Here is a 26673-nt window from a genome sequence, read left to right as displayed (position 1 = left end):
GTATTTAAGAGCCACTATTGACACCACGCAGTCAAGAGTGTCTCCTTTGGAGGAGAGATTTTCATTGATCCATCAGATATGTCACTCTTCAATGAAAGTCTCTTTTCCCATAGTGATGTCAGTGTCCTCCCTTCTCGGCTTCATGGCCTCATGTATCTCACTCACTCCAAATGCATGCCTTCACATGGCTCCCCTTCTGGAATGTTTTGAGGACCAGTGGGATCAACCTACAGGCAACTGTGAAGACAAGAGCATCCTACCCCCAATGTGAAGCAGTCTGTCACATGGTGGTGCTCTCTGACTAAACTTCTTCACGAGGTGCCTTTCTGCCAACAGGCTCCTTCTCAAACCATAGTAACAGATGCATTGTTACTGAGGTGAGAGCCCACATGGATCATCTCCAGATTCAAGGCAATGGTCTCCAAAGGGAAATGACATATCACATCAACCTCCTCGAGCTCTGGGCAGTCCACCTAATGCTCAAAGCGTTTTGCCCGTCATTCAAGACCTAATTTCTGCTTGTTCAGACGGACAATACAACCAAGCAGGGGGGAACAAGGTCCAGATCTTTGTCCCACGAAGCGCAAGCAATTTGGAGATGGCTAATAGCCAGAAACCTGAGGATCACAGTAACTCAGCTCCCAGGTGTGCACAATTTGCAGGCAGAGGGCCTCAGTAGGGTCCCGCAAAAAAAACGTGTATGGGTCCTTCACAGTGACGACGTGCAAAACATCTTTAGACTGTGAGGCTTCCCGTACACCGACGTGTTTGCAACCGCAGAAAACAAGAAATGCCAAGACTTCGCCTTGAGGTACTTCCAACCAGGGACCCTCGGGAATGCCCTACGGATCGACCGGTCAGGCGAATTTCTCTACACCTTTCATCCAATCCCTCTGATCCCAGCAGTCCTCCTCAAGCTGTCCCATTCGAGAGCCAGACTCATCCTGATAGCCCCGTAGTGGCCATGTCAGTGGTGGTTCATGGACCTCATTCACTGGTTACAGCATCCACATCTCAAGCTGCCATGCTGCCCAGACCTACTAACGAAGTTTTTGAGGCCAGATGGTTCACCCCATTCTTTGCTCTTTGAGTTTGGCAGCATTGCTCCAGAGCCAGTGCAGTATGGACACCTGAACTTGCCGCAAAACTGCATGGACATTCTTGAAGAGGCTAAACGGCCTTCAACCCGTACATCTTATGCCTTCAAGTGGAAGAGATTTCGCGTTTGGTGTTCTATTCCAAGAACTTAAACCCTACATCTTGCCAGGAAGAAACCATCCTTCCTTACCTCCTCTTTTTGGCAAAATCTGGCTTACAATTCTCTTCCATAAAGGTTTACTTGGCGGCTCTTACTGCCTACAAAAAATGTCCTTCATAATCCTCTTTCTTCAAAATCCCATTAATTAAAGATTTCTTTAAGGGGATAAAAAAGGTCTTCCCTCCCATCAGGGGTCCTTCCCCACCCTGGAAGCTTAACATGGATCTTTCAGGTTTAATGCAAGATCCTTTTGAACATATTCATAACGCATCCCTACAACATCTGTCTTGGAAAGCAGCTTTCCTTGTAGCTATCACATCAGCTCGTAGGATTATCAAAATCCAAGCTATATGTGCTAACGCACCTTATACAGTTTTCCACTCTAATAAGGTAGTTTTCAGAACCCACCCGAAATTTCTTCCTTAAGTTATTTCGGATTTTCGTGTCAATCAGAAGATTTCTTTGCCAAACTTCTTTCAGAATCCTTGTTATCCAGCAGAGAGAACTCTTCATTCCCTAGATGTAAGGAGAGTCTTCAAGTTTTATCTGGACATGACGTGCAACCTGCTCAGATTCGACCAACTTTTTGTCAATTATGGCACCGCCGGGACAGGTTTGGCCACTTCCAAACAATCCATCTCCCGCTGGATAGTATCCTGCATACGTTTGTGTTACCAAAAGGCCAAGAAGCCTTTGTTGGCAAGACCTAGGGCCTCATTCTGACCCTGGCGGACGGCGGAGGCCGTCCGCCAGGGTACCGCCGCTGAATGACCGCACCGCGGTCAAAAGACCGCGGCGGCCATTCAGACATTTCCTCTGGGCCGGCGGGCGCTCTCCAAAAGAGCGCCCGCCGGCCCAGAGGAAATGCCCCTGCAACGAGGACGCCGGCTCAGAATTGAGCCGGCGTAGTTGCAGGGGTGCGACGGGTGCAGTTGCACCCGTCGCGTATTTCAGTGTCTGCTTAGCAGACACTGAAATACTTTTCGGGGCCCTCTTACGGGGGCCCCGCGGCACCCCCTACCGCCATCCTGTTCCTGGCGGGCGAACCGCCAGGAACAGGATGGCGGTAGGGGGTGTCAGAATCCCCCATGGCGGCGCAGCAAGCTGCGCCGCCATGGGGGATTCTAAGGGCAGCGGTAAACCGGCGGGAGACCGCCGGTTTGCCTCTTCTGACCGCGGCCGAACCGCCGCGGTCAGAATGCCCTGCGGGGCACCGCCGGCCTGTCGGCGGTGCTCCCGCCGACCCTGGCCCCGGCGGTCTTAGACCGCCGGGGTCAGAATGACCCCCCTAATGCCCATTCTACATGGGACAAAGCAGCTACAACTGCTTTGATGAAAAATTTCCCTATTGCCAAAATTTGTAAAGCGGCTACATGGAGATCTGTTCACACATTCACCAAACACTACTGTTTGGACTCCGATGCTAGAGCAGATGCTCAAGTTGGACAAGCCTCCTCAGAAATGAATTTGCCTAGTCTGATTTTCTCTCCTCTGTTCTTTCCACTGCAATTATGGGGGATGGGCTTCCTAATCTATCAAATGCTCATGACTATCAACAGCGATCCCCTACAAGAGAAGGAATAGTTTCTTACCTGTAACTCCAGTTCTATCGTAGGGGAATCTCCATTAAAGTCATAAGCAGCCCTCCCACCTCCCAGGTGCACATAGCTGAGGAAAGTATTGGACTTACCGATCACTGCTAACTATTGTCAAAAAGAATTGAGGCAACTGTCACCTTCTGAGCATGATGGGATACTGATGGTCTCTGCAGCCTTAGAGGTACAGTCACTGTTTTAGACTCCCATAATAAAATTCTACAAGGCTACACTGTCTTTTTATTCTTCATCTGTGACTTTTACAGAAAAGGCTTTGTGAAGGAGATTTGAGCTGTTTGCAAAACATTTACCTCAAATTATTCTTTTACATGGGTGTTTGGACCCTTTTCTGAGTAGAATCTGAAGAATTTCACCACTGTAACCAGTTTCCTAGGCTGCATATTATGTTTTTTCTTAAGTCTCTCGCAGGCCTTCCTGAAGAAAGGCGAATGTCTACACTTAAGAAGATTGATAAAGAAGTGCTCCGAGGTGCCCACACGTGTGTGGAACTATTCCAATGCGTATGATTTCAATGGAGATTCCCCTACGAGAGAACTGGAGTTACAGGTAAGACACTATTCCTTCCCTGCCATCCAGACATCATGTCCCCGACCATAGTGACAGATGCTTCCCTTGCAGGTTAGGGACCCCACGTTGATGGTCTTCAAGTTCAGGGGATGTGGTTGAAGAAAGAAAAAACAAAATAAGCCTGTTGTAATTGATAACAGTCCATGTAGCCCTCTCCTCTTTCAAGATGACATCCCTGCTTATTCAGACAGACAATGCAACAACGATGCATTATATCACCAAATAGAGTGGCACAACATCCATAGCTCAGTCTCTGGAAACACAGACTTTTTGATAGTGGCTGATTTAGAAGAATCAGCACATCACAGCACTCTATCTACCTGATGTCCAAAATGCAGAAGTGGATTATCTCAGCAGAGTGATTGGAAAGAATCGCTAATGGGTATTAAACAACGATGTGCTACATGTCATCTTTTGAAAATGTATTATCAACCAGGCACGCTGAAGGGACTCAGTTGTTTGAAGAAGTTTGCCTCTGTATTACCTCCAGTCCCACAGACCCCAGCAATACTTAAGAAGCTTATGAGATTGATTGTCATCACTCCAGAGTTCACACAGCAGTAGTGGTACACCAACCTGCTAAACTGGAACGACCACACATGTCCGTGTGCGCTCCATAGCCCCTCTCACCTACTATCTGTTGCATGTGTGCTTCCTCAGCCCCTCCCTCCCACCCTCTGTTGTCTGCGTTCTCCTCCTGTCCCACTCATCCTCCATGGTCAGTGTGCTCCCCATCCCCTCTCTCATCTTCTCACCCCACTTGTATCCTTCTCTTACGCCCTCCCTCCCTATGTGATGCCTCATCCCCCACCTCACTCCCCAAACAAACAGGAGAATGGGTTAGGGACGAGGTAACAGAGAGAGAGGGAGTGTGGGGCGGAAGGACTCGGTGGGGCAGAGGACAGGTGAGAAGGAATGGGGAGCACCAAGCTAAAAAGAATAAGAAAAAAAGAGCTACGATACAGTACAAATGTGCTGTCTTGTAAAAACAAAGCACATTACTATTGACTGTGTCATAGCACTTATTTTTTTAAACTATTTTTTGCCATGGTGCAAAGCAATCGCGTGGCTGTACAGCGTGGCTGCAAATCCTTATCAAGGTCAGTAGCTCTCATAGGCTAGAACTATTGGCTTTTCAATGTTATGTTTAGGTTGATTCTGCTTAGAGATGAACCAAAAATCTCTTATGTTTGATTTTACTTTGAATAATACCACAGTGAGCCCTTCTTGTTGTTTCATGCTTGGTGGCTCTGGCTCCTGTTTGGTCTAAAAGGCAGCTTCTGTTCAGGTCCTTAATTATTTCAAGCCACTTTGCAAAGCAATGGCTGACTAAGCTAAATGCACAGACCTACCTGCAGCCATGAAGCTACTAGTGGAATTGACATCCCTTTTCATTTGATTAAACCAGCAGCAATCACAGTCAGACCTAGGTTCCCGGATGGCACAACATGTGAGTGTTTGTGTGGATAATGAACATCACCCTTAAGAGTGAATTCTTAACATGCTTTTTTCTGGAGAATGTTTGTTTTGGCCACTGCTTCAGGGCAAGGTTAGGAGAGCATTTAATAAATGCAGTTATTATTGCCATTCTCAGGAAGAATCAAATTGACTGCAAAATGTATTTTGACAGAATTGTGGATCACCTAAGCAGATGGGTTAACTTCTGTAAAGAAATAGCTGACTGGGTAAAACCAATGGTCCATCAAGGATATCGGACAGAGTTCTCAAGTGGCACTCCAGATTTGTGAATTATTCTGACTCTATAACCCAGGAACCTTACAGATGAAGTAAGGTCTATACAGGAATGGATCCAGGACCAAATGAACAAGAGAGGGGTAGTTCTTGTCTCATAACTTCAGAAAAGAAGTTGGTTTTACCCCATAATCTTCATCATGAATAAAGCTTCAGGCAAAATGGATCCCTCGAGAACACAGTTCTGCTGGTAAAACTAGAGGACTGGCTCAAGGCAGCATTGATACAGGTCTCTGAAATAGGCTAATGTGCGGTCCAAGTAGCTGTACTGCAGTTATCAGCAATAGGCATGCGTGATGAGCTAGAGAGCACGCCCCAGTGCTACAGAACTCAGCAGTGGATACATATGTGTAACAGGATGTTAACCAACTGTCAGTACTACAGTCCTGAGCAATAAAAACATCTGTAATGAGATGGAGAGATGTCAGCAGTAGGCTTATGTGTGATGAGATGAGCAAACGTGGCAGTGATACAGATCTCTGTGATAGGCATAGGTGTACTGAAATGGAAACCAAGTGAAAGTGCAGTGATGAAGGTCTCCGTTATACGTTCATAGTGCTAGAAATCTCTGCTGCAGGTACATGTGTAATGAGATGGAAACCAGGCCACAGGTCATTGCGACAGGACGTTTAATAAAATGGAAACCAAATGGCAGTGAAACAGATCTCTGCAATGTACATTTAGGTATGTTTAATGATATGGAAATCAAATTGTTGTGCTATAGATCTTTACGACAGGTCCATGTTTAATGAGATATCAATGTGCAGTGCTACAGATGACTGTGATAAGTACATGCTTAATGAGATAGAGACCAAGGTGTTGTGCTATAGTTCTTTGCATTGGGTACTTGTTTAATGAGATAGAGACCAAGCAGCACTGCCACAGATTCCTGGGACAGGTACATGTGTAATGAGATGGAGACCAAGCAGCACTACTACTGATCATGTTTAATGAGACGATCAATCAGCAATGCTGCCGAACATTAGCATGTTTAATAAGGCAGAAAGGAAGCAGCGGTGCTACAGAACTTTTGGCAAGTGCATGTTTAATGAGATGGAGACAAAGCCGCATTGCTGTTGGTCATTGTGACTGGTATATTTTTAATGCGATGGAGATCAAGCAGCAGTACAGCAGGTTTTAGTGACAGCTAAATCCTTAGTGAGGTGAAAACCAAACAGCAGTGCTACCGGTGATTGTTATGGGTACATTTGTAATGAGACAAGGATCAAGCAGTGATGCTACAGATCACTGCCAAGGGTCATGTTTAATGAGACTGACACAAAGTAGTATTGCCACAGGTCTCTGCGATGGTGCATGTTTAATGAGATGAATACAAGTAACATTGCTACAGGTCTCTGCGATGGTGCATGTTTAATGAGATGAATACAAGTAGGATTGCTACAGGTCTCTGCTATGGTGCACGTTTAGTGAGATGAATACAAGTAGGATTGCTACAGGTCTCTGCAAAGGTGCGTGTTTAATGAGATGAATACAAGAAGTATTGCTGCAGGTTTTTGTTAAGGTCCTGAAATGAATAAACACCATACTTCAGGTGTGCCTTTCAGGCCAAAAACTGTGATTCTTGACTGTAGGAAGTTGGCTCTGTATGTGCTATTTCAAAGTAAGGAATAGCATGCACAGAGTCCAAGGGTTCCCCTTAGAGGTAAGATAGTGGCAAAAAGAGATAATACTAATGCTCTATTTTGTGGTAGTGTGGTCGTGCAGTAGGCTTATCCAAGGAGTAGTGTTAAGCATTTGTTGTACATACACACAGGCAATAAATGAGGAACACACACTCAGAGACAAATCCAGGCCAATAGGTTTTGTTATAGAAAAATATCTTTTCTTAGTTTATTTTAAGAACCACAGGTTCAAATTCTACATGTAATATCTCATTTGAAAGGTATTGCAGGTAAGTACTTTAGGAACTTTGAATAATTACAGTAGCATATATACTTTTCACATAAAACACAAATAGCTGTTTTAAAAGTGTACACAGTGCAATTTTCACAGTTCCTGGGGGAGGTAAGTTATTGTTAGTTTTAGCAGGTAAGTAAATCACTTACAAGTTTCAGGTTTGGGTCCAAGGTAGCCCACCGTTGGGGGTTCAGAGCAACCCCAAAGTTACCACACCAGCAGCTCAGGGCCGGTCAGGTGCAGAGTTCAAAGTGGTGCCCAAAACGCATAGGCTTCAATGGAGAGAAGGGGGTGCCCTGGTTCCGGTCTGCCAGCAGGTAAGTACCCGCGTCTTCGGAGGGCAGACCAGGGGGGTTTTGTAGGGCACCGGGGGGGACACAAGTCAGCACAAAAAGTACACCCTCAGCAGCGCGGGGGCGGCCGGGTGCAGTGTGCAAACACGCGTCGGGTTTTCAATGGTTTTCAATGAGAGACCAAGGGGTCTCTTCAGCGGTGCAGGCAGGCAAGGGGGGGGCTCCTCGGGGTAGCCACCACCTGGGCAAGGGAGAGGGCCTCCTGGGGGTCACTCCTGCCCTGGAGTTCCGATCCTTCAGGTGCTGGGGGCTGCGGGTGCAGGGTCTTTTCCAGCCGTCGGGAAATTAGAGTTCAGGCAGTCGCGGTCAGGGGGAGCCTCGGGATTCCCTCTGCAGGCGTCGCTGTGGGGGCTCAGGGGGGACAACTTTGGTTACTCACGGTCTTGGAGTCGCCGGAGGGTCCTCCCTGAGGTTTTGGTTCTCCACCAGTCGAGTCGGGGTCGTTGGGTGCAGTGTTGCAAGTCTCACGCTTCTTGCGGGGAGTTGCAGGGGTCTTTAAATCTGCTCCTTTGAAACAAAGTTGTAGTCTTTTTGGAGCAGGGCCGCTGTCCTCGGGAGTTTCTTGTCTTTCTTGAAGCAGGGCAGTCCTCTGAGGATTCAGAGGTCGCTGGTCCTTTGGAAAGCGTCGCTGGAGCAGGTTTCTTTGGAAAGCAGGAGACAGGCCGGTAGGACTGGGGCCAAAGCAGTTGGTGTCTTCTGTTCTTCTTCTGCAGGGGTTTTTCAGCTCAGCAGTCCTCTTCTTCTTGTAGTTTCAGGAATCTAAATTCTTAGGTTCAGGGAAGCCCTTAAATACTAAATTTAAGGGCGTGTTTAGGTTTGGGGGGTTAGTAGCCAATGGCTACTAGCCCTGAGGGTGGGTACACCCTCTTTGTGCCTCCTCCCAAGGGGAGGGGGTCACATTCCTATCCCTATTGGGGGAATCCTCCATCTGCAAGATGGAGGATTTCTAAAAGTTAGAGTCACTTCAGCTCAGGACACCTTAGGGGCTGTCCTGACTGGCCAGTGACTCCTCCTTGTTATTCTCATTATCTCCTCCGGCCTTGCCGCCAAAAGTGGGGCCGTGGCCGGAGGGGGCGGGCAACTCCACTAGCTGGAGTGCCCTGCGGTGCTGGAACAAAGGGGGTAAGCCTTTGAGGCTCACCGCCAGGTGTTACAGCTCCTGCCTGGGGGAGGTGATAGCATCTCCACCCAGTGCAGGCTTTGTTACTGGCCTCAGAGTGACAAAGGCACTCTCCCCATGGGGCCAGCAAAATGTCTCGGTTGTGGCAGGCTGCTGGAACCAGTCAGCCTACACAGATAGTCGGTTAAGGTTTCAGGGGGCACCTCTAAGGTGCCCTCTGGGGTTTATTTCACAATAAAATGTACACTGGCATCAGTGTGCATTTATTGTGCTGAGAAGTTTGATACCAAACTTCCCAGTTTTCAGTGTAGCCATTATGGTGCTGTGGAGTCCGTGTTTGACAGACTCCCAGACCATATACTCTTATGGCTACCCTGCACTTACAAGGTCTAAGGTTTGGCTTAGACACTGTAGGGGCACAGTACTCATGCACTGGTGCCCTCACCTATGGTATAGTGCACCCTGCCTTAGGGCTGTAAGGCCTACTAGAGGGGTGACTTATCTATACTGCATAGGCAGTGTGAGGTTGGCATGGCACCCTGAGGGGAGTGCCATGTCGACCTACTCGTTTTGTTCTCACCAGCACACACAAGCTGGCAAGCAGTGTGTCTGTGCTGAGTGAGAATTCCCCAGGGTGGCATAAGATATGCTGCAGCCCTTAGAGACCTTCCCTGGCATCAGGGCCCTTGGTACCAGGGGTACCAGTTACAAGGGACTTACCTGGATGCCAGGGTGTGCCAATTGTGGAATCAAAAGTACAGGTTAGGTAAAGAACACTGGTGCTGGGGCCTGGTTAGCAGGCCTCAGCACACTTTCAATTCAAAACATAGCATCAGCAAAGGCAAAAAGTCAGGGGGTAACCATGCCAGGGAGGCATTTCCTTACATTGACCATGCTGTTCTTGCTGTTAATGTGCAGTTGAAAGATGTCTTCAAACAGAAGTGTTAAGAGTTCAGACATTATTTTGGAGATGTTGGTTAAGTGGCATGAAGCTTTTTTCAGTTGCTAAGGACATGCTAATATTCAGTGTATGTGGAATTCTCCAGCTCCCCAGGTCCGTGCGTGAGTAAATCACCCGGGCAGTGTTTTTCTTTGCATTCTGGGACTTGTAATCCTGATTTGCTGATGGGATAAACATGACTACCTGGCCTGGTTGAGTTACCCAGGCCTGTGACTGGGAAGCTGGGGGCCTCGTCATTGAAGCCGGTAGGCACCATGAGCAGGTCTGAACTTCAGTCAGAGATGCCTTTCCCCCGTGCATGTTTCTGTTGTCCAGGGGTTCCCACGCCCCCCCTGCACCCGTCTCCCTTCACTCTCAGGAGCTGGCAGCCATGTTGAAGCTGGTCAGGGGTGGGAGGCTGCTCTCGTTACAGACACAAGCATGCAGAAGGCGCCCAAGCCTCATTTGTTCGGCTCATTTGCGACTAATTGGTAGACAGATAAGGCTGGTCACAGGGGTGACACCTCGTAGGCTATTACACTGTCGGTAATTATATGCAAACAAACCCGAATTGGAAGCGGGGAGAGCCCCATCCGCCCTGTTTATTTTCAATTAATGAGAAGTAATTGTGTTTACAACAGGTACACGTGGGCCCGGATGTAACGCGGGGGGGGGGGGGGAGACAGGGAGTCTGTGTGTCTATAAACATGTGCAGGCGGCCCTTGGGTACCGAGATAAGAGCAGGTTTGAGAGGGCACACAAAACTATCGCTGGGAGGGCCACGGCCTACAAACAAATGGTGTTCAACTTTGAAACTTCACTCGCATAATGTTCACCAGCAGTGGGGTACCGAAATTCAAAGGGGCTCCCCTGCAAAGTAACTGGACCGAGTCAGGGGCCTGCCGCCCTGGCACAGTGTACTGTGCTGAGGGGGCCCCCTAGATCTTCCCCGACACCGCCCGAACCGCGGGGGCGTTGTTACCTCCCGTTCCCCAGATGAAAGACCCTGACCTGTGGCCCTGTCCTGTGAAAGACGAGTCCGAGCGCTTGGATAAGTGACCCCGCTGCCCCCCGACCCCTCCAGGAAGGACCCATCTGAATCCTGGGAGCGAAATCATAAGGGGAAACTGTTGGCCCAATAAAGCGCCCCTCGGGCCTTATTCTATCCCAGACATGGGGGGAGGCATCAGGTGTGGCCACGAAGAAGGGTCTTCGTCTAACTCATAGAGGGGGTCAAGGTCTGTGCCCCCCCCCCCCTCCAATCCCCTGAATACTCATTTAAGCTGCCCCTTCTACCCACATTCTCACCCCACAGCACCAGGCCCATCCTTCTCATCTGCCCCATCTTGCACCCTGTCAAGTTTCTCAGGCCCATGCATGATGTGGGGCCCAAGGCCAGGTTTTTTCTTTGAGTTTGTAGTCTTGTTTATTCCAATTACAAAATGAGACTTCAAGTCCCAGAATTCAAAGAAAGAAACTGGACTGGGGCAGCACATCACGTATGAGCCTGGGAAACTTGTTAGCTATGTTCTTAGGCCTCTGTGGTTGACTTATTACAACTTTCCCATCAGCTCACCCACACTTGCGAAGCGTTCTCTGCCCAGGGTACAACTACTTACCAGCTTAGCGAGCACAAACGCAACCATAACAGTAATGTCCACCTTCCTGTCGCGGTCCTTTGTCCATAGCCGCGACTGGTCAGTGCTCTGACTCTTCTACCTTCTGTTCCTCCACTGCTTTACACTTGTTCTGGTAAAGAATGATTGACAGAAACCAGTGGCGGTTTCTCTTCAAGGGCGTCGGGGCTCCGCCCCCTTTACATTCTCGGTGAAAAATAATGCATGGAAGCAAAGCTGAAACTGCTTCCTTAAAACAATTTGTGAACACAGTGTATATACATGTTGAATTATATTTCTGAGGCTGCTCTACACTACGAACTGTACTCCTTTCAGCGATGACAGTGGAGTGACGCTTTCCTGGGCAGGCACAAAGTCTAGAGAATTTTGCTGGGCGGACAATCTCACATCCCTGAGGCCTGTGAGGTCACAACTCGGCAAAGACACTGCATCAAGGTTCAGTCTCCACCCCCTGATGACGTGGAGGTAGAGTTAGCTCTGGGCGTTTCAGATTCAAGCCCTGCAGCTCTCGGCCTCCACGTCAATCAGTGAGAGGAGACCATTGTCACCACACCCTTTTCCAACTCGTCACAGGGTGGGGTGGTACCAGACCCTGTGACGAGTGGGGTATGGACTACAAGCAGGAAGCCACAAAATCGAGTGTGCGCAGTGTTTGAGCTGGACTTTTGAAGACACACTGCGCAGACTCGAGGTGCTGCTTCCCACGCTGCAGTTTATGCTGGATGCCTTTTGAGCTCCAGTATGCCTTAGATTTACTGCCAGCAAGCAGACTCGTGGGGACAGTGAAGCAAAGAGCAAGGTGTTGCACATTGCATGTGCGTGTGTTTATTTTAACTAGTCAGTCCCGACTCGCCTGGCTTGAAGCTTCCCTCCATGTCACCAGGTGAGGCAACAAAAATGTCAGCTGGGGGTCATAAATTATGTGAAAGGGTGTATGTGTGAGTGAATGGATGGATGGCTGATGGATGGATGTGTGAGTGAAAGGGTGGGTGGATGGATGTATGAGTGAAAGGGTGGATAGATGGGTGAGTAAACAGTTGGAGGGTAAAAGTGAAAGGATGGATGTAGGATGGATGAGTAAAAGAATGGATGGATGAGTGAAAGAGAGGATGGATGGATGGGTAAAAGGGCGAATGGATGATTAAGTTCAAGAATGGATGATGGATGGATGAATGAAAGAGAGGGTGAAAGGGTAGGAGGATGGATGAGTGAAAGTGTGGATTGATGATGAGAGAAATTATGGATGCTTGAGTGAGTGAAAGTATGGATGGTTGGGTGAAAAGTCAGATGTATGGATGTGTGAGTGAAAGGGAGGATGTATGGATGTATGAATGAAAGGGTGGATGGATGGGTGAGTAAAAGGGTGGGTGGGTATATGAGTGAAAGGATGGATGTAGGATGGGTGAGTAAAAGAATGGATTGGTGAGTAAAGAAAGGATGGATGAGTGAAAGAGAGGGTGGATGGATGGATAAAATGGTGGATGATGAATACATGAAAAAATGGATGGATGAATGAAAGAGAGGGTGAAAGGGTAAATGTATGGATGGGTGGATGAGTGAAAGGGTGGATGGATGATGAGAGAAGGTATGGATGGTTGAGTGATGGTATGGATGGATGGAGTGAAAGTGTGGATAGATGGATGAACGAAGGAATGCACAGATGAGTGAAAGGATGGATGAGTAGAAGAAGGAATTGATGAGTGAAAGTGGGTTGATGCATAGATTAAAGGGTGGATGGGTGGATGAGTGAAAAAATGGATAGTTGAGTGAAAGGGAGGGTAGATAGATGGATTAAAGAGTGAATTGTTGGGTGAGTGAAAGGTGGATGGATAGGTGGATAATGGATGGATGGATGGAAAGATTATGAGAGATAAAATGATGGATGGATGAGTGAAAGGATGGCTGAGTGAAAGTATGGATGGATGAGTGAAAGGGAAGGTGGATTGATAAATGGATTAAAGGGTGGATAGATGGATGAGGGAAATAACGGATGGATGAGTGAAAGGTAGGGTCGATGGATTGATGAAAGGGTGGATGGATGGATGAATGAGTGAGTGACTGAAAAGATGGATGTGTGAAAGGATGGATGAATGATAGGTGCATGGATGGATAGGTTTGATGGCTACATATTGAGATGAATGGATAGAAGGAAATGTATGGGTGTTCGGACAGAATGGTGAAAGACTGAATGATGGATGAAAGAATGAATGACAGAATGAAATGGTGGATATCAGCAGGCGAATGGAAGGAGGAAATGGGGAATGGATACAATTAAAACAGGAGCGCTCTTTTGGGAAGGGATGTGATGACTTGCTTTGTTTGCTTGGTGCCATATAGTAAGAGCTTTTGTTCGAAGTGTGTGGTGTTTCAATTTTCTGGCTTCTCCCTTGAACCAGCCACAGAGCAGATATAGTGAACGCTGGGCCAGAAGTCCCCAAAGGGCATGCAAACCCATTAAAACTCCTGCACGGCAAGGTGCCAAGTGTGCGCACAGTTATGGCCGAAAAAACATGCCAAACACGGTATATGTTGAAACTGCCCATTAACATGTTTAGGGGGCAGTGATGGATTCATCCATTAGTGCAAACATGTTGTGTGGCCAGGGAGACAGATTCTTTCCAGACACCATCTTAGTGTTGGTGTAAAAACAGACAGTACAATTAACATGATATATGTGATTTAAAACCATGCTAACCAATGTAGTGCACATAATACTCTATAGGATAACATGTAGTGGGTGTACTAAAGTAATCACGTAATATTGCAAAGGAAAGCTGATTCTTCACTAGCCCCCATCCGCTGATCAGTGTTAAGTAGCCCACAATAATGTGGAAATAACATGGATTGTACTTAGAAAAATGGGTTGGTGCCAAATTGAAAACACTGAAATGGTGACTAGCATCCCAAAAATTGCCATGCTCCTCACCCCCCACAATGTGAACCTCTTCCTCCCCCCACCCCGGGCCAAGCCCAGCCCCACCACTCTCAAACTTCACCAACCGCCACTGACAGAAACCACAAACAACTATTGTACCACAACTTTGTAACACAAGCTGTGAAACAGAGAGGAGCAAGTTGGAAACAGTACATGCTAAAGTGAAGTTTAGAGACCGGTATTTTCTTTAACTGATCTACAGGGGTAAGGTGACTTTCCCAAGATCTAGTTACGTCAGTACCCGTCTCAAATGTATGTGAGATCGCTCTCCCCCTGCCGGGACGCGTACAAGGATGCTGTGTGCGGTACCACCCTGAAATGAGGTGTCCTCTTGCTATGCTAACCCTGCCGCAGGCTCCAAGTACTACAGAAGGATTTGCTTCTAATGTGGAAGATTGTCTCAATGCTGAAATCTTAATTTCTTATGGAATAGTGTTTTCTCGATGGTGGAGAGCTTCTCTCTTTCTGGGGGACCCCAGGTGCCCTCATTTGTTGATCTTACCAAGTATCTAACTCAGCCAGGAGACATTCTGTCTCATTTTGCACAAGGAGAGGGGGAGGGCGGTCTAGGTTCTTATGAAAGAAGTGTTCCAAGGTGCTCAAAGCTCAGATGCACTCTGTTTAGGTAGAGGTTAAGGCCTTAGGGAATGTACAGGGGTAAGGGAAAGCACTTGGATGGCACTATCATTTCTTCAAAAGGACCTGATAACTTCTTTCAGATAGATCTAGCCCCCTTGGCTCAGAAAAGAGCATATTGGGTGCTAGTATTAGAGCCAGAGACAAAGAAAACTGCAAAGGTTACCACTTAAATAGTTATGTTTTCAGCTTGTTTTCTAGAATGTCCGATTCTTTCTGATCTGTAGAAAGTCCAAGATTCAAGGTGTAGCGCCTTGACCAGTAAACACACCCTTCCATGCTGCTTCTTTGGAACAACAGTTTTGACCAAATTAATAGAGGCCGATCGCAGAGTGCAACAAGCCTGGTACGGTTTGAACTTCAGAGGTGTAGTGCCTTGAATGAAGAATACTTTCGCGCCGGAAGCCTGCAGAGTCCCAAGAGCATCGGTGAAACGTGGTGTTGTTGAGGGTATAAGGCCGAGTGGTTTGGTCACAGGATTATGCAGATGCTGTAGGGTTTTTTTCAGAAAAAAAACATCCCATTAGCATAGTCCAGTCTGTATTTCACCAATACAGTTATTATTGTCTTACATGGTGGTGTTGCATGTAGGTTCAAACATATCTGTAGTGCAGTACTCCAACGCTCATAAGGTACAGATGTAGCCTTTATTGGTCACCAATAATAACCAAGTGCTCAATATATTCACAAAGTGCGAAAAAGTGGTGGCTGCCAAGTCTCTCCTACATCTGCGGCTTTCTCAAGGTGATCCATACACACGCAGACCCTCGGTTTTAAACATGGTCATTTGGCTCAGGTGCCATCCTTTACAATTAACTGCATTAAAAGGGAGCTGATGAGTACCAGTGGATCTCATTGCATGTGCTGTAATTGTGCAGGGAAACACACAGAGGTGTACACCATGTACAGTGATGTTCGACCCTCTTCAGTACCACCAATGCCAATATGGTGTAGTAGTGTGTATCACAATACTCTTCAACCTATAGTAAATGGGAAGCATATAAAGTACAAACAGCTGAAGATACATTATCCTACGATTATATCTATTAATCGTGGATACCGTCAACGGCAAAGTGGCGTGACAGTTTATATCGTGAATATCATTAACCTATGCCAAATGGAAGGCATATAAGTTACAAATAGGTAAGCTACAGACACCGTGCAAAGTATATATCACTTTAACATTAAACAATACATAAATCCCAGATGGTGTAATTTTGTGCTCCATTCAGAAACCAAATAGAAAATATAATTAAATTCATTGACGTAGGAAAATAGATAGCAAGACCTGCACTCCAGAAGCTGTTACTGTTTCATCATAGAAGTAAAAACAAATATTTTATAGCAATAGATCAGTAATACAATGACAATCGCAATTATAACTTTAAATAATAAAGGAACCGTTCACCTGTATTGAGTCCGTCTAGCTTCATAAGAGGTAGCAGGATGATAGTTCAGGATTGTAATTGTCTCAGTTCCAGATTTCCTCCTCTTTGGGATCATTCTGTATAGAAATACCAGCAAACTTTAACATTCTTTCGTTTGGATTATGATATTCTGAAAAATGTTGAGAAATAGGAAAAGAATCACCTTGCTTCCTATTTGACCAAATTACTTCTACAGTATGAATCTGCAAATGTCTGATGGTACTGCTTACAACACTCCACAAGAGTACATGAGGCAGGGAGACAATATAACTCGCCAGCAATTGACAGTCCTTGTGTTTAGGTTTTTCCACTGAAACAAGTGGACTCGCTGATGCTGAGACCTGCTATTTACAGCTTCACTCTTGGGGAACAGCAAAGTTGGGCAGACAAGGATTCTCTTGAATGATGGCATAGATAGAAGCTCAGACATGGGTAAAACTTGTATGACGTATGATACATTTTGTGGACGGGAATAATATTTCCGGTCCAGGGAGTACCTGGATTGGCAGTTCAAGCCGGGCTGTTCCATTGGGGAGTGGAGTTGAAACAGATTTGCATACTGCTGGGTCCAAACTGGGGTGATGTGGCGAGCAAAATAACAATGGATTAAACCCAGATTTATGACTGGGGGTGAGTGTCTGAAAAGTTTCAACATTCCGTCCATCATTTTATTTTGTGGTGGTGTTATGTGCACCCTAAATGCCTAGGGTATGCCCAGACGTGGGTCCCTTGCTCACTGCACCACTGGATTCAAGCTAGTCTGGCTGATGAGGGTTAATACCCCGAAATTGGTCCCAGGATGCTTGTTTCCAGTCCAGGAATGACCTGGCTTGGCAGTTCGGGCTGGACTGTTCCCATGAGAAGCAGGGGCAAGACTGATTTGCACATGGCTGGGTCCAAACTGGGGTGACGTGGCGAGCAAAATAACAATGGATTCAACCCAGATCTGTGACTAGGGGTGAGTGTTTGATAAGCTTCAACACTCTGTCCATCATTTTATTTTGTGGGTTCCAGATAGGGTTACATCAATATTTTTGTTGTGTACCTCTGTGACATCCAATTATTTCTCATGATTTTCTAATATGACTAATATGTCATTGGTAACTGTAAGGAAATGCCTCCTTGGCATGGTTACCCCCTGACCTTTTGCCTTTTGTTGATGCCAGTTATGATTGAAAGTGTGCTGGGACCCTGCTAACCAGACCCCAGCACCAGTGTTCTTTCCCTAAACTGTACCTTTGTTCCCACAATTGGTACAGTCCTGGCACACTGATAAATCCCTTGTACATGGTACCCCTGGTACCAAGGGCCCTGTTGCCAGGGAAGGTCTCTAAGGGCTGCAGCATGTCTTATGCCACCCTGGGGACCCCTCACTCAGCACATGCACACTGCCTCACGGCTTGTGTGTGCTGGTGGGGAGAAAATGACTAAGTCGACATGGCACTCCCCTCAGGGTGCCATGCCAACCTCTCACTGCCTGTGGCATAGGTAAGTCACCCCTCTAGCAGGCCTGACAGCCCTAAGGCAGGGTGCACTATACCACAGGTGAGGGCATAGGTGCATGAGCACTATGCCCCTACAGTGTCTAAGCAAAACCTTAGACATTGTAAGTGCAGGGTAGCCATAAGGAGTATGTGGTCTGGGAGTTTGTCAAATACGAACTCCACAGTTCCACAAAGGCTACACTGAAATCTGGGAAGTTTGATATCAAAATTCTCAGCACAATAAATGCATTCTGATGCCGGTGTGGAATTTATTATAAAATGCACCCAGAGGGCATCTTAGAGATGCCCCCTGAATACCAGTCCGACTCCTAGTGCTAGGCTGACAAGTTTCTGCCAGCCTGCTACAACCAGACGAGTTTCTGGCCGCATGGGATGAGTGCCTTTGTCACTCTGTGGCCAGGAACAAAGCCTGTACTGGGTGGACGTGCTTCTCACCTCCCCCTGCAGGAACTGTAATACCTGGCAGTGGGCCTCGAAGGCTCATGCCTTTTGTTACAACAACCCAGGGCATCCCAGCTAGTGGAGATGCCCACCCCTCCGGCCACTACCCCCACTTTTGGTGGCAAGGCTGGAGGAGATAATAAGGAAAACAAGGAGGAGTCACCCACCAGCCAGGACTGCCCCTAAGGTGCCCTGAGCTGAGGTGACCCCTGCCTTTAGAAATCCTCCATCTTGAAGATTGGAGAATTCCCCCAATAGGATTAGGGTTGTGCCCCCCCTCCCCCTCAGGGAGGAGGCACAAAGAGGGTGTAGCCACCCTCCAGGACAGTAGCCATTGGCTACTGCCCTCCTGACCTAAAGACACCCCTACATTTAGTATTTAGGGGTGACCCTGAACCCAGGAAATCAGATTCCTGCAACCTACACCAAGAAGAAGGACTGCTGACCTGAAAGCCCCTCAGAGAGGACGGAGACAACAACTGACTTGGCCCCAGCCCTACCGGCCTGTCTCCAGACTCAAAGAACCTGCACAGCGTGGCACCCGACAGGGACCAGCGACCTCTGAGGACTCAGAGGACTGCCCTGAAACTGAAGGACCCAGAAACTCCTGAGAACAGTGGCACTGTTCAACAACAGCAACATCTTCGCAACAAAGAAGCAACTTTTAAAGAACTCACTCTTCCCGCCGGAAGCGTGAGACTTCACACTCTGCACCCGACGCCCCCGGCTCAAGCTCCAGAGAACAAGCACCGCAGAGAGGACTCCCAGGCGACTATGACGATGTGGGTACCCTTGGCCGACCTCCCTACACCCCCAAAGCGACCCCTGCAGAGAAGATCCGAAGGCTCCCCCTGACCGCGACTGTCCAGTAACAAGGGACCCGACGCCCGGAAACAGCACTGCACTTGCAGCCCCCGGGATCGAGAGGAACCAACCACCAGTACAGAAGTGACCAGCAGGCAGCCCTCTTCCTTGCCCAGTAGGTGGCTGGCCTGAGCAGCCCACCTGTGCCTTGCCTGCATCGCTAGAGTGACCCCCGGGTCCCTCCATTATATTCTATAGCAAACCCGACACCAACTAAGCACACTACACCCGGCCGCCCCTGTGCCGCTGAGGGTGTGTTTTGTGTGCCTGTTTGTGTCCCCCCCCAGTGCTCTACAAAACCCCCCTAGTCTGCTCGCTAAGGACGCAGGTACTTACCTGCTAGCAGACTGGAACGGAGCACCTCTGTTCTCCATAGGCGCCTATGTGTTTTGGGCCCTCCTTTGACCTCTGCACCTAACCGGCCCTGTGTTGCTGGTGCGGTGACTTTGGGATTGCCTTGAACCCCCAACGGTGGGCTGCCTATGCCCAGGAGACTGAACTTGTAAGTGCTTTACTTACCTGTAAAACCTAACCAAACTAACCTCCCCCAGGAACTGTTGATTTTTGCACAGTGTCCACTTTTAAAATAGCTTATTGCCATTTAAACCTGTACTGTGTATGTTACTGCTCTAATTCAAAGTTCCTTACTTACCTGTGTGGAGTACCTTGCATTTTATGTATTTACTTCAAATCTTGAATCTTGTGGTTCTAAAATAAATTAAGAAACATTATTTTTCTATATAAAAACTATTGGCCTGGAGTTCAGTCTTTGATTGTCTGTTCCTCATTTATTGCCTGTGTGTGTACAAGAAATGCTTAACACTACCCTCTGATAAGCCTACTGCTCGACCACACTACCACAAAATAGAGCATTAGAATTATCTAACTATCTAATTTTGCCACTATCAACCTCTAAGGGGAACCCTTGGACTCTGTGCACACTATCTCTCACTTTGAGATAGTATATACAGAGCCAACTTCCTACAGTAACTCATTAAAAAGCAGCTCCCAGTGTGACGTCAGCTCTACCTTGCTTCAATGTGAGCTCTTTTTACCTTCTCCAGTGTGGTATCACACATATAGAGCTTCGCTTCCTGTTGCAACAGTATGCGAGAGCCTGATAAACCTACAAGCAAGTAAAACAAACGAATACTAAGCAGCCATAGCAACTTCCTGGAAGAAGACTGCCCAGTGAAAAAAATTAAGAACCTAGTAAAAGAGGTAAAAATACTAGATTTTCGTTCAAGAGTCTACAGAATGTCCCCATCGGATAGAGAGAGTTACAGAGAGAAGAGGACTAACTGAGTTACCATTTATTCACGTGATTGATCCACAATGTTACATTTTAATCAATGAGCTGGACAATCAACTTGTGAGTCCTGTAGGTGTAAGCAGAGAGTGGCCAGAGAAACTGCTCAGAGGCAAAGAAACTGTCCAAAACGTAACCAGGACAAAACTAAGCAGAAGGGTATAGCTATTAAGAGCCATTTGAGATTGGGGCACAGGAAGTATGAGCTGCCTCTGACTCATGGTGTGCGCCCACTGGCCCCAGTACACAATTTACTGCCTTTATTGAGTACAGTTTCAGCATATATCCTAAGTAGTCACAGTAACTTGGACTGGGTTTTTCCATCTATGGACACAGAGGTATCTGCAATCACAGGTTATAAAGGGGGTGGGGCGGTGCAGGGGGGGACCCGGGGAGAATTAATAAAATTAAAAAAATACACTTACCTTCCCGCGCCGCCCCGCCACCATCACACTGATCTTCTCCTGCAGGCTCCAGGCACAGGCTCCCAGCCTGCCCTGCACCAATCTTGACGTTGCTCAATGCAGCATCAGGATTGGCTGGGAGCACCCAATCAGGGTGCTCCCAGGCAGACTGGGAGCCTGTGCAGGCTCTCTCCAGCCCGGCAGACAGCCTATTGCGCATGTGTGTTTGGCCAGCCCGAGACGGCCGGACAAACACACATGCGCTCTGAGGGGAGTGCACTGTGCACTCCCCTCGTCCAGGTCACCCCACAAGGCCCCACCGCTTTCACAAGGAAAGGATAATAAACCTGGTTTGCAGCGGTTGCTGCTGGTGGGGGGTGACGCTCCTCTGCTCATAAGGAGGAGCCGCCACTGAGTATCTGTACTAATTAGAAGTGCATCTTGCTGACCAAAAGAATAGTTCAGAGAGCGCTGAGTGGTATGGGTATCTTCAGTCCTGATTGGTTCATCCGGCAGTAGGAGATTATACACTCAGCCATACAAGGAAATAGACACTTTTTTTGATAAGCAATACTTGGGCACAGGAAGTTCTTCCTGCCAGATCTAAGGTACCCAACTACCGCCTTACTCCACCCACTTTGAGAGCCATCTGCAACTCTGTTTTCCATATAATTTTTCCTTTCTGAGTTTTTATTTTCCTTCTTAGTGGCCATCTCTGTAGAGTGCTAATGTTTAATCAAACAAGAGTATTGTGGTAAATGGGTACAGACGGACACATGTTTGAAAAGAGAAAGAGGACTAGTCACAGAAGTAATAGCTGTTGGGTTTTCTTTCCTCGCTAGGATCATCAAGTTAACTCGCCTGCCACCTGCTATTGTGGAGAACAGTGAGCCCATGCAGGTTGTAAGATACGACCAAGGAGGCCACTATCATGCACACATGGACAGCGGCCCAGTGTTCCCGGAGACCTCTTGCAGTCATACAAAACTGGTCACCAATGAGACGGCTCCCTTCGAGACCTCGTGCCGGTAGGTCCTTCATCTTCTTTTGTGAGAAATGGCTCACTGAGGTCAAAGAAAGTGAATTATGTCCCCTCCTGCAATACCTTTTACTCTATAGTTCATTATTTTCTTAATAGTGCCTGGTGCATCACCTCAGTTAAATAACCTATATAGAGTTACTTTTTTTCAAAATATTGGTAGAAAACCATGGCAATTTTCTCTTTTTGTAATCACAACTCAATTACATGATGCGTATAATCAGTTCATAGTTTATATGTTGTTGTACCCCTTTTTTGGGGGCACATGAAGACGTACACAGATGTACTATACGTGCTGGAAGAAAACTCAGCATTGCTGAGACATATTTTGTGGTTGTTGGAAATGTTCCCATGTTTTAGCGGGGTACATTTCCAGCACCTGTGTGTGTCAGCTTTTCCACATTGCCAGTGCAGGGTGGAATTGCTGTCACAGTGTTTGTCCACGTCACTGGAAGAAGTCTTGGGAGAATAATTCTAACCTTCTTGGCAGGCATTACATCATAGAAAGGACCTATCTCCAGCAGTGCGCCAGGAACATGCGACCACCAGTGCTTATGAGAGGTTCATTATGCAGAAAATCCTATACTTTAGCTAATTTAAAATGAGAAATGCTCTAGGCTCATTTAGACCCGCAGCCTTAACTCCAAGTGGTGTTTCTGTGTTTTTTTAGATATGTGACTGTACTATTCTACCTAAATAACGTCACTGGAGGAGGCGAGACCACCTTCCCTATCGCCGATAACAGAACCTATGAAGAAATGGTAAAAAGAAGACTTCTTATATGGATTACACTGTTTCTTAATGTGCTCGTTTGTTACATGTAGAGAAGACATTCATCACTGGATTTCTCTGACATTTGGTTTCACCGGACCCTGCTTTCCAAGGGGTCTTTTAGTTCTGAGCTGATGGGGAAGACATGAGTAGATGAGGTGCATATTCCCAGCTCGGGTTTCCTTTATTACTGGACATATAAGAATCCCTGAATAAAAGGACATTATTTTATAAATGATGTTATCATAACATTCTTATGTAAAGTGTTGTTCATATGGTTCGTTATGCTTTACTTGTCTCACTCATACAGACTCCCACCATTGTATGAAGATTATGAACTGTTGAGATAGGGCCTCTGTAATTTGTCACTATTCTGATCTGACTCTAAAAAGGTACTGTTAGAACAAGTGCACTCGCCTTGATACACAATTCATGATGATTGTAAGAAGTTGGCTCTGTATGTGCTATTTCAAAGTAAGGAATAGCATGCACAGAGTCCAAGGGTTCCCCTTAGAGGTAAAATAGTGGTAAAAATAGATAATACTAATGCTCTATTTTGTGGTAGTGTGGTCGAGCAGTAGGCTTATCCAAGGAGTAGTGTTAAGCATTTGTTGTACATACACATAGACAATAAATGAGGTACACACACTCAGAGACAAATCCAGCCAATAGGTTTTGTATAGAAAAATATATTTTCTTAGTTTATTTTAAGAACCACAGGTTCAAATGTAACATGTAATATCTTGTTTGAAAGGTATTGCAGGTAAGTACATTAGGAACTTTGAATCATTTCAATTGCATGTATACTTTTCAAGTTATTCACAAATAGCTATTTTAAAAGGGGTCCCTAGGGTGGCATAAGACATGCTGCAGCCCTTAGAGACCTTCCCTGGCATCAGGGCCCTTGGTACCAGTTACAAGGGACTTACCTAGGTGCCAGGGTTGTGACAATTGTGGAAACAATGGTACATTTTAGGTGAAAGAACACTGGTGCTGGGGCCTGGTTAGCAGGGTCCCAGCACACTTCTCAGTCAAGTCAGCATCAGTATCAGGCAAAAAGTGGGGGGTAACTGCAACAGGGAGCCATTTCTTTACAATGATCATTAATATTTGAATCCTGGATTTTGATAAAGAGAGAACATAACCAAACATTTTGTATTTGTGTATCAGTATTAATCTAAGAAGTGAAATATTACTTGTGCATCCTCAGCTCCCCTTTTTTAAATTCAAGTGACATTCAGCCCTGCTACAGAGAGGAGGTAAAACACCTTCTTATGTATTTAGGAAAACTAAGTGTGTACTGGCTTGCTTCTCCTTCAGTCTCTTCTCTGCACTTCTTGGTGCATTGCCCTTTGCTGTAGGCTTAGACTCTTTCTAATTAATACTTTACTATACAGTGAACCTAGTTCTTGCTGGGTGTACTCTCCTCTAGGTGACCGCCTCCAACAGTATTCCCTACCTTGAGTCCTGGCCATCCAGTCATCTATTGTTACAACTGTAGCTCTTTTTCAGCTGGGGTTGAAAACAGCTCTTGTCCAGTATTGGATCTTTCATAGAGTCACATGCTTGAATCATTTCCCGTCGTCGAAGTGGGAGTCCCACGGTATCGTAACATAGCAGTATATAACATTACCATAGGCCTCAATAGCAATGACCAGTCTCTTTAATAACATATCCATGTCTTTTTAAAAAAAGGATCAAACTTGAAGTATGACCAGTCAGGTGACAGCACCCTGTAGAACACTCCTCAGAGATGCTTTTTCCCTGCACGTCGTGTGAAGGGAGTCTCCCTGAGCTCTGCTCAGTTATTGTTCACTCCTTTGGATTACTATCTCATCTGAATGTCTGAAACCTCTAAAAAGGTTTATTTAGAGCCTGCAAGTCCTGAGGCAGAAAATGTCTACATGTGGAAAACCCACATAAAGAATACCTTTACTGTCTCTACCCCAGTCACCAGGTGAAGGACTATAAAATATGTATAACCTTTTCTACAAAGACCCTAAAAGACAAAGAAGGCATGCTACGTCTGTGGCTACAGTAGTCCAAGAGTCAAAAGACAACCACTTCTGAAGAAGATAGCAACAATTCAGGGAGGTCAAGGAAGAGGGCGAGGTCCTCCAGAATACCATCTGAGGAAGGTAAGAAGGCCTTCAGATCCCATCATAAAGACCCTCTGATAAAGGAGAAATAGCACCGTATCTCCTCAGAGGAGGTCTCTTCTCAACCTACGACTCCATCTCAAAAAATTGGAAAAACTTCCATGTCTAAAACTGTTAAACCATTGTCGACTTCACCGTCAACAGCACTCTCGGTGACGATGACACCGATGACCGTTGTAACCGTCTCATCGACGAGGCCATTATTGGCAGGAACTTCGATGGCGACTTACATCGACATGCCCATACCGTCAACAAGGATTTCACCACCGTCAACGCTACTATCGACAATAGCTTCGTCAACAACTCCGTTGACTGCACCACCTATGACGACAGCACCAAAAAAGGCACTGTCGAAAGCAAAACCATCAGAATACCTGACGCTGCCTGAAATCACGTTAACGACATTGTCGACGACATCATTGATGGAACCATCAACAATGATAATAAAAGTGGCCATAAAGACAATTACACCATCCATTACTCATCCAGGTAAGGTCTTTCCTGCTCCTCCTTCACATCTATCGGATTTTGAGGAGTCTATTAAAGAAGGACCATTTGGAACTACACATAGTCCACCTGAGCTCCTGGGTAAATGTCAGGATGTTGGAAATGACATCTACGAGGTTGATGACCAATACTATCATCAATATTACGCTCCTCCGCAAAGGAGAGATTGTGAACATCAATATCATTATAAAAAAGCAAGGAGAGATACAATTACTGATCTTCTTAGTACAAGACTTACAAGCTATGCTGCAAGACTATAAGAGAAGATTTCCTGACACAACATCAGGTGCCACCTCCTCAGCCTATTGCACCATCTACGCCTCCACCTATTCCTCCCCCACTAACTCCAAGAATTACGTCACGTCCAACGATAGCAGCACCACCAAGAGAGGACCCCTCTTCGTCTGACGAGGAAAGAGTAGAAGGAGAAATTGAGGAAAATCTTCCTCCAGAAAATGAGTGGATTGAATATCTTATTCCCACACCTTCACATACATCAGATTCGCCACCAGAAGACATAGGGAGGGTTTCACAACTTGATAGATAGAGCAGCCACCAAATTTCACCTTCAAACTTTGGTCAAATAGGCTGACTGTTTCCTTTATAACTTTAAGGAGCAGGCAAGGAAATCTGTGAGAGCCATCCCCATACTCGACTACACCTGGGAAGAGGGGATCGAAATTATGAAGAACCCGGCTTGAATGGCAGAAATGCCACCCCGGGTAGACAAGAAATATAAAGCCCCTAGGGATTCCCCTGTATGCTTATTCTGTCTAAGGCAAGAGCTGAATCCACCAACAAAATGTATAGATTCAAATGGAAGAGATTCTGTGTGTGGTGTCACCAATCTAAAATGCATCCTTTTCAAGCATCACCTGAGCAGATACTGCCATAGGTCCTAGCTCTAGCTAAATCTGGATTGATGCATGCTTCGGTCAAGGTCCACCTTGCAGCAATATCAATATCAAGATATAGATGGTCACCTCATTCTCATTCCCTTTGCTCTGAAAGAATAATTAAAAAATTCACAAAAGGATTATTCATAGTTTTCCACCCAAAAGGATTATTCAGAGTTTTCCACCCTGGTCAGAGCTCCACCTCTGGAATGGTGACTCAATAAAGTACTCTCACAGCTGTTGAAACCACCATTTGAACCTATTCACAAAGAAGACTTAAAATGTCTCACTTGGAAAGTAGCGTTGTTATTAGCGCTCACCTCTGCTAGAAGAGGCAGCGTGATACAAGCTTTCACTACACAGGAACCATTCATGCAGTTCACCAAAGACTACATTCTCTTAAGAACGAATCCTCGATTAATTCCCAAAGTGCCAACTCAGTTCCATCCAAATGAACCAATCATTCTTTGCACTTTCTTCCCCAATCCAGTCACTTCAGTGGAGCAATCGCTTCACTCTCCAGACATAAAAAGATGCCTTAAATTCTATTTGCATACAAATCTGATCAACTTTTCGTATCATATAGTCATGCACATCAGGCATCTACAGTTATTAAAGCC

General features: G+C 46.4%; 1 protein-coding gene across 1 annotated transcript in view; it reads left to right on the top strand.

Moving 5' to 3' along the window:
• Positions 1–26673, top strand: part of P4HTM (prolyl 4-hydroxylase, transmembrane) — a 179974-nt gene that overhangs the window by 110946 nt on the left and 42355 nt on the right. The window contains exons 6-7 of the mRNA XM_069206205.1: positions 21524–21709; positions 22391–22481. Coding sequence (XP_069062306.1) covers positions 21524–21709; positions 22391–22481 — 277 coding nt within the window. The remainder of the gene's footprint in view (positions 1–21523; positions 21710–22390; positions 22482–26673) is intronic.

This window comes from Pleurodeles waltl, chromosome 9 (assembly GCF_031143425.1).
Source record: "Pleurodeles waltl isolate 20211129_DDA chromosome 9, aPleWal1.hap1.20221129, whole genome shotgun sequence".
Lineage (NCBI taxonomy): Eukaryota > Metazoa > Chordata > Amphibia > Caudata > Salamandridae > Pleurodeles > Pleurodeles waltl.
Note: the sequence above shows the minus strand (reverse complement) of the source record. Positions and strands in the feature narration are given on the sequence as shown.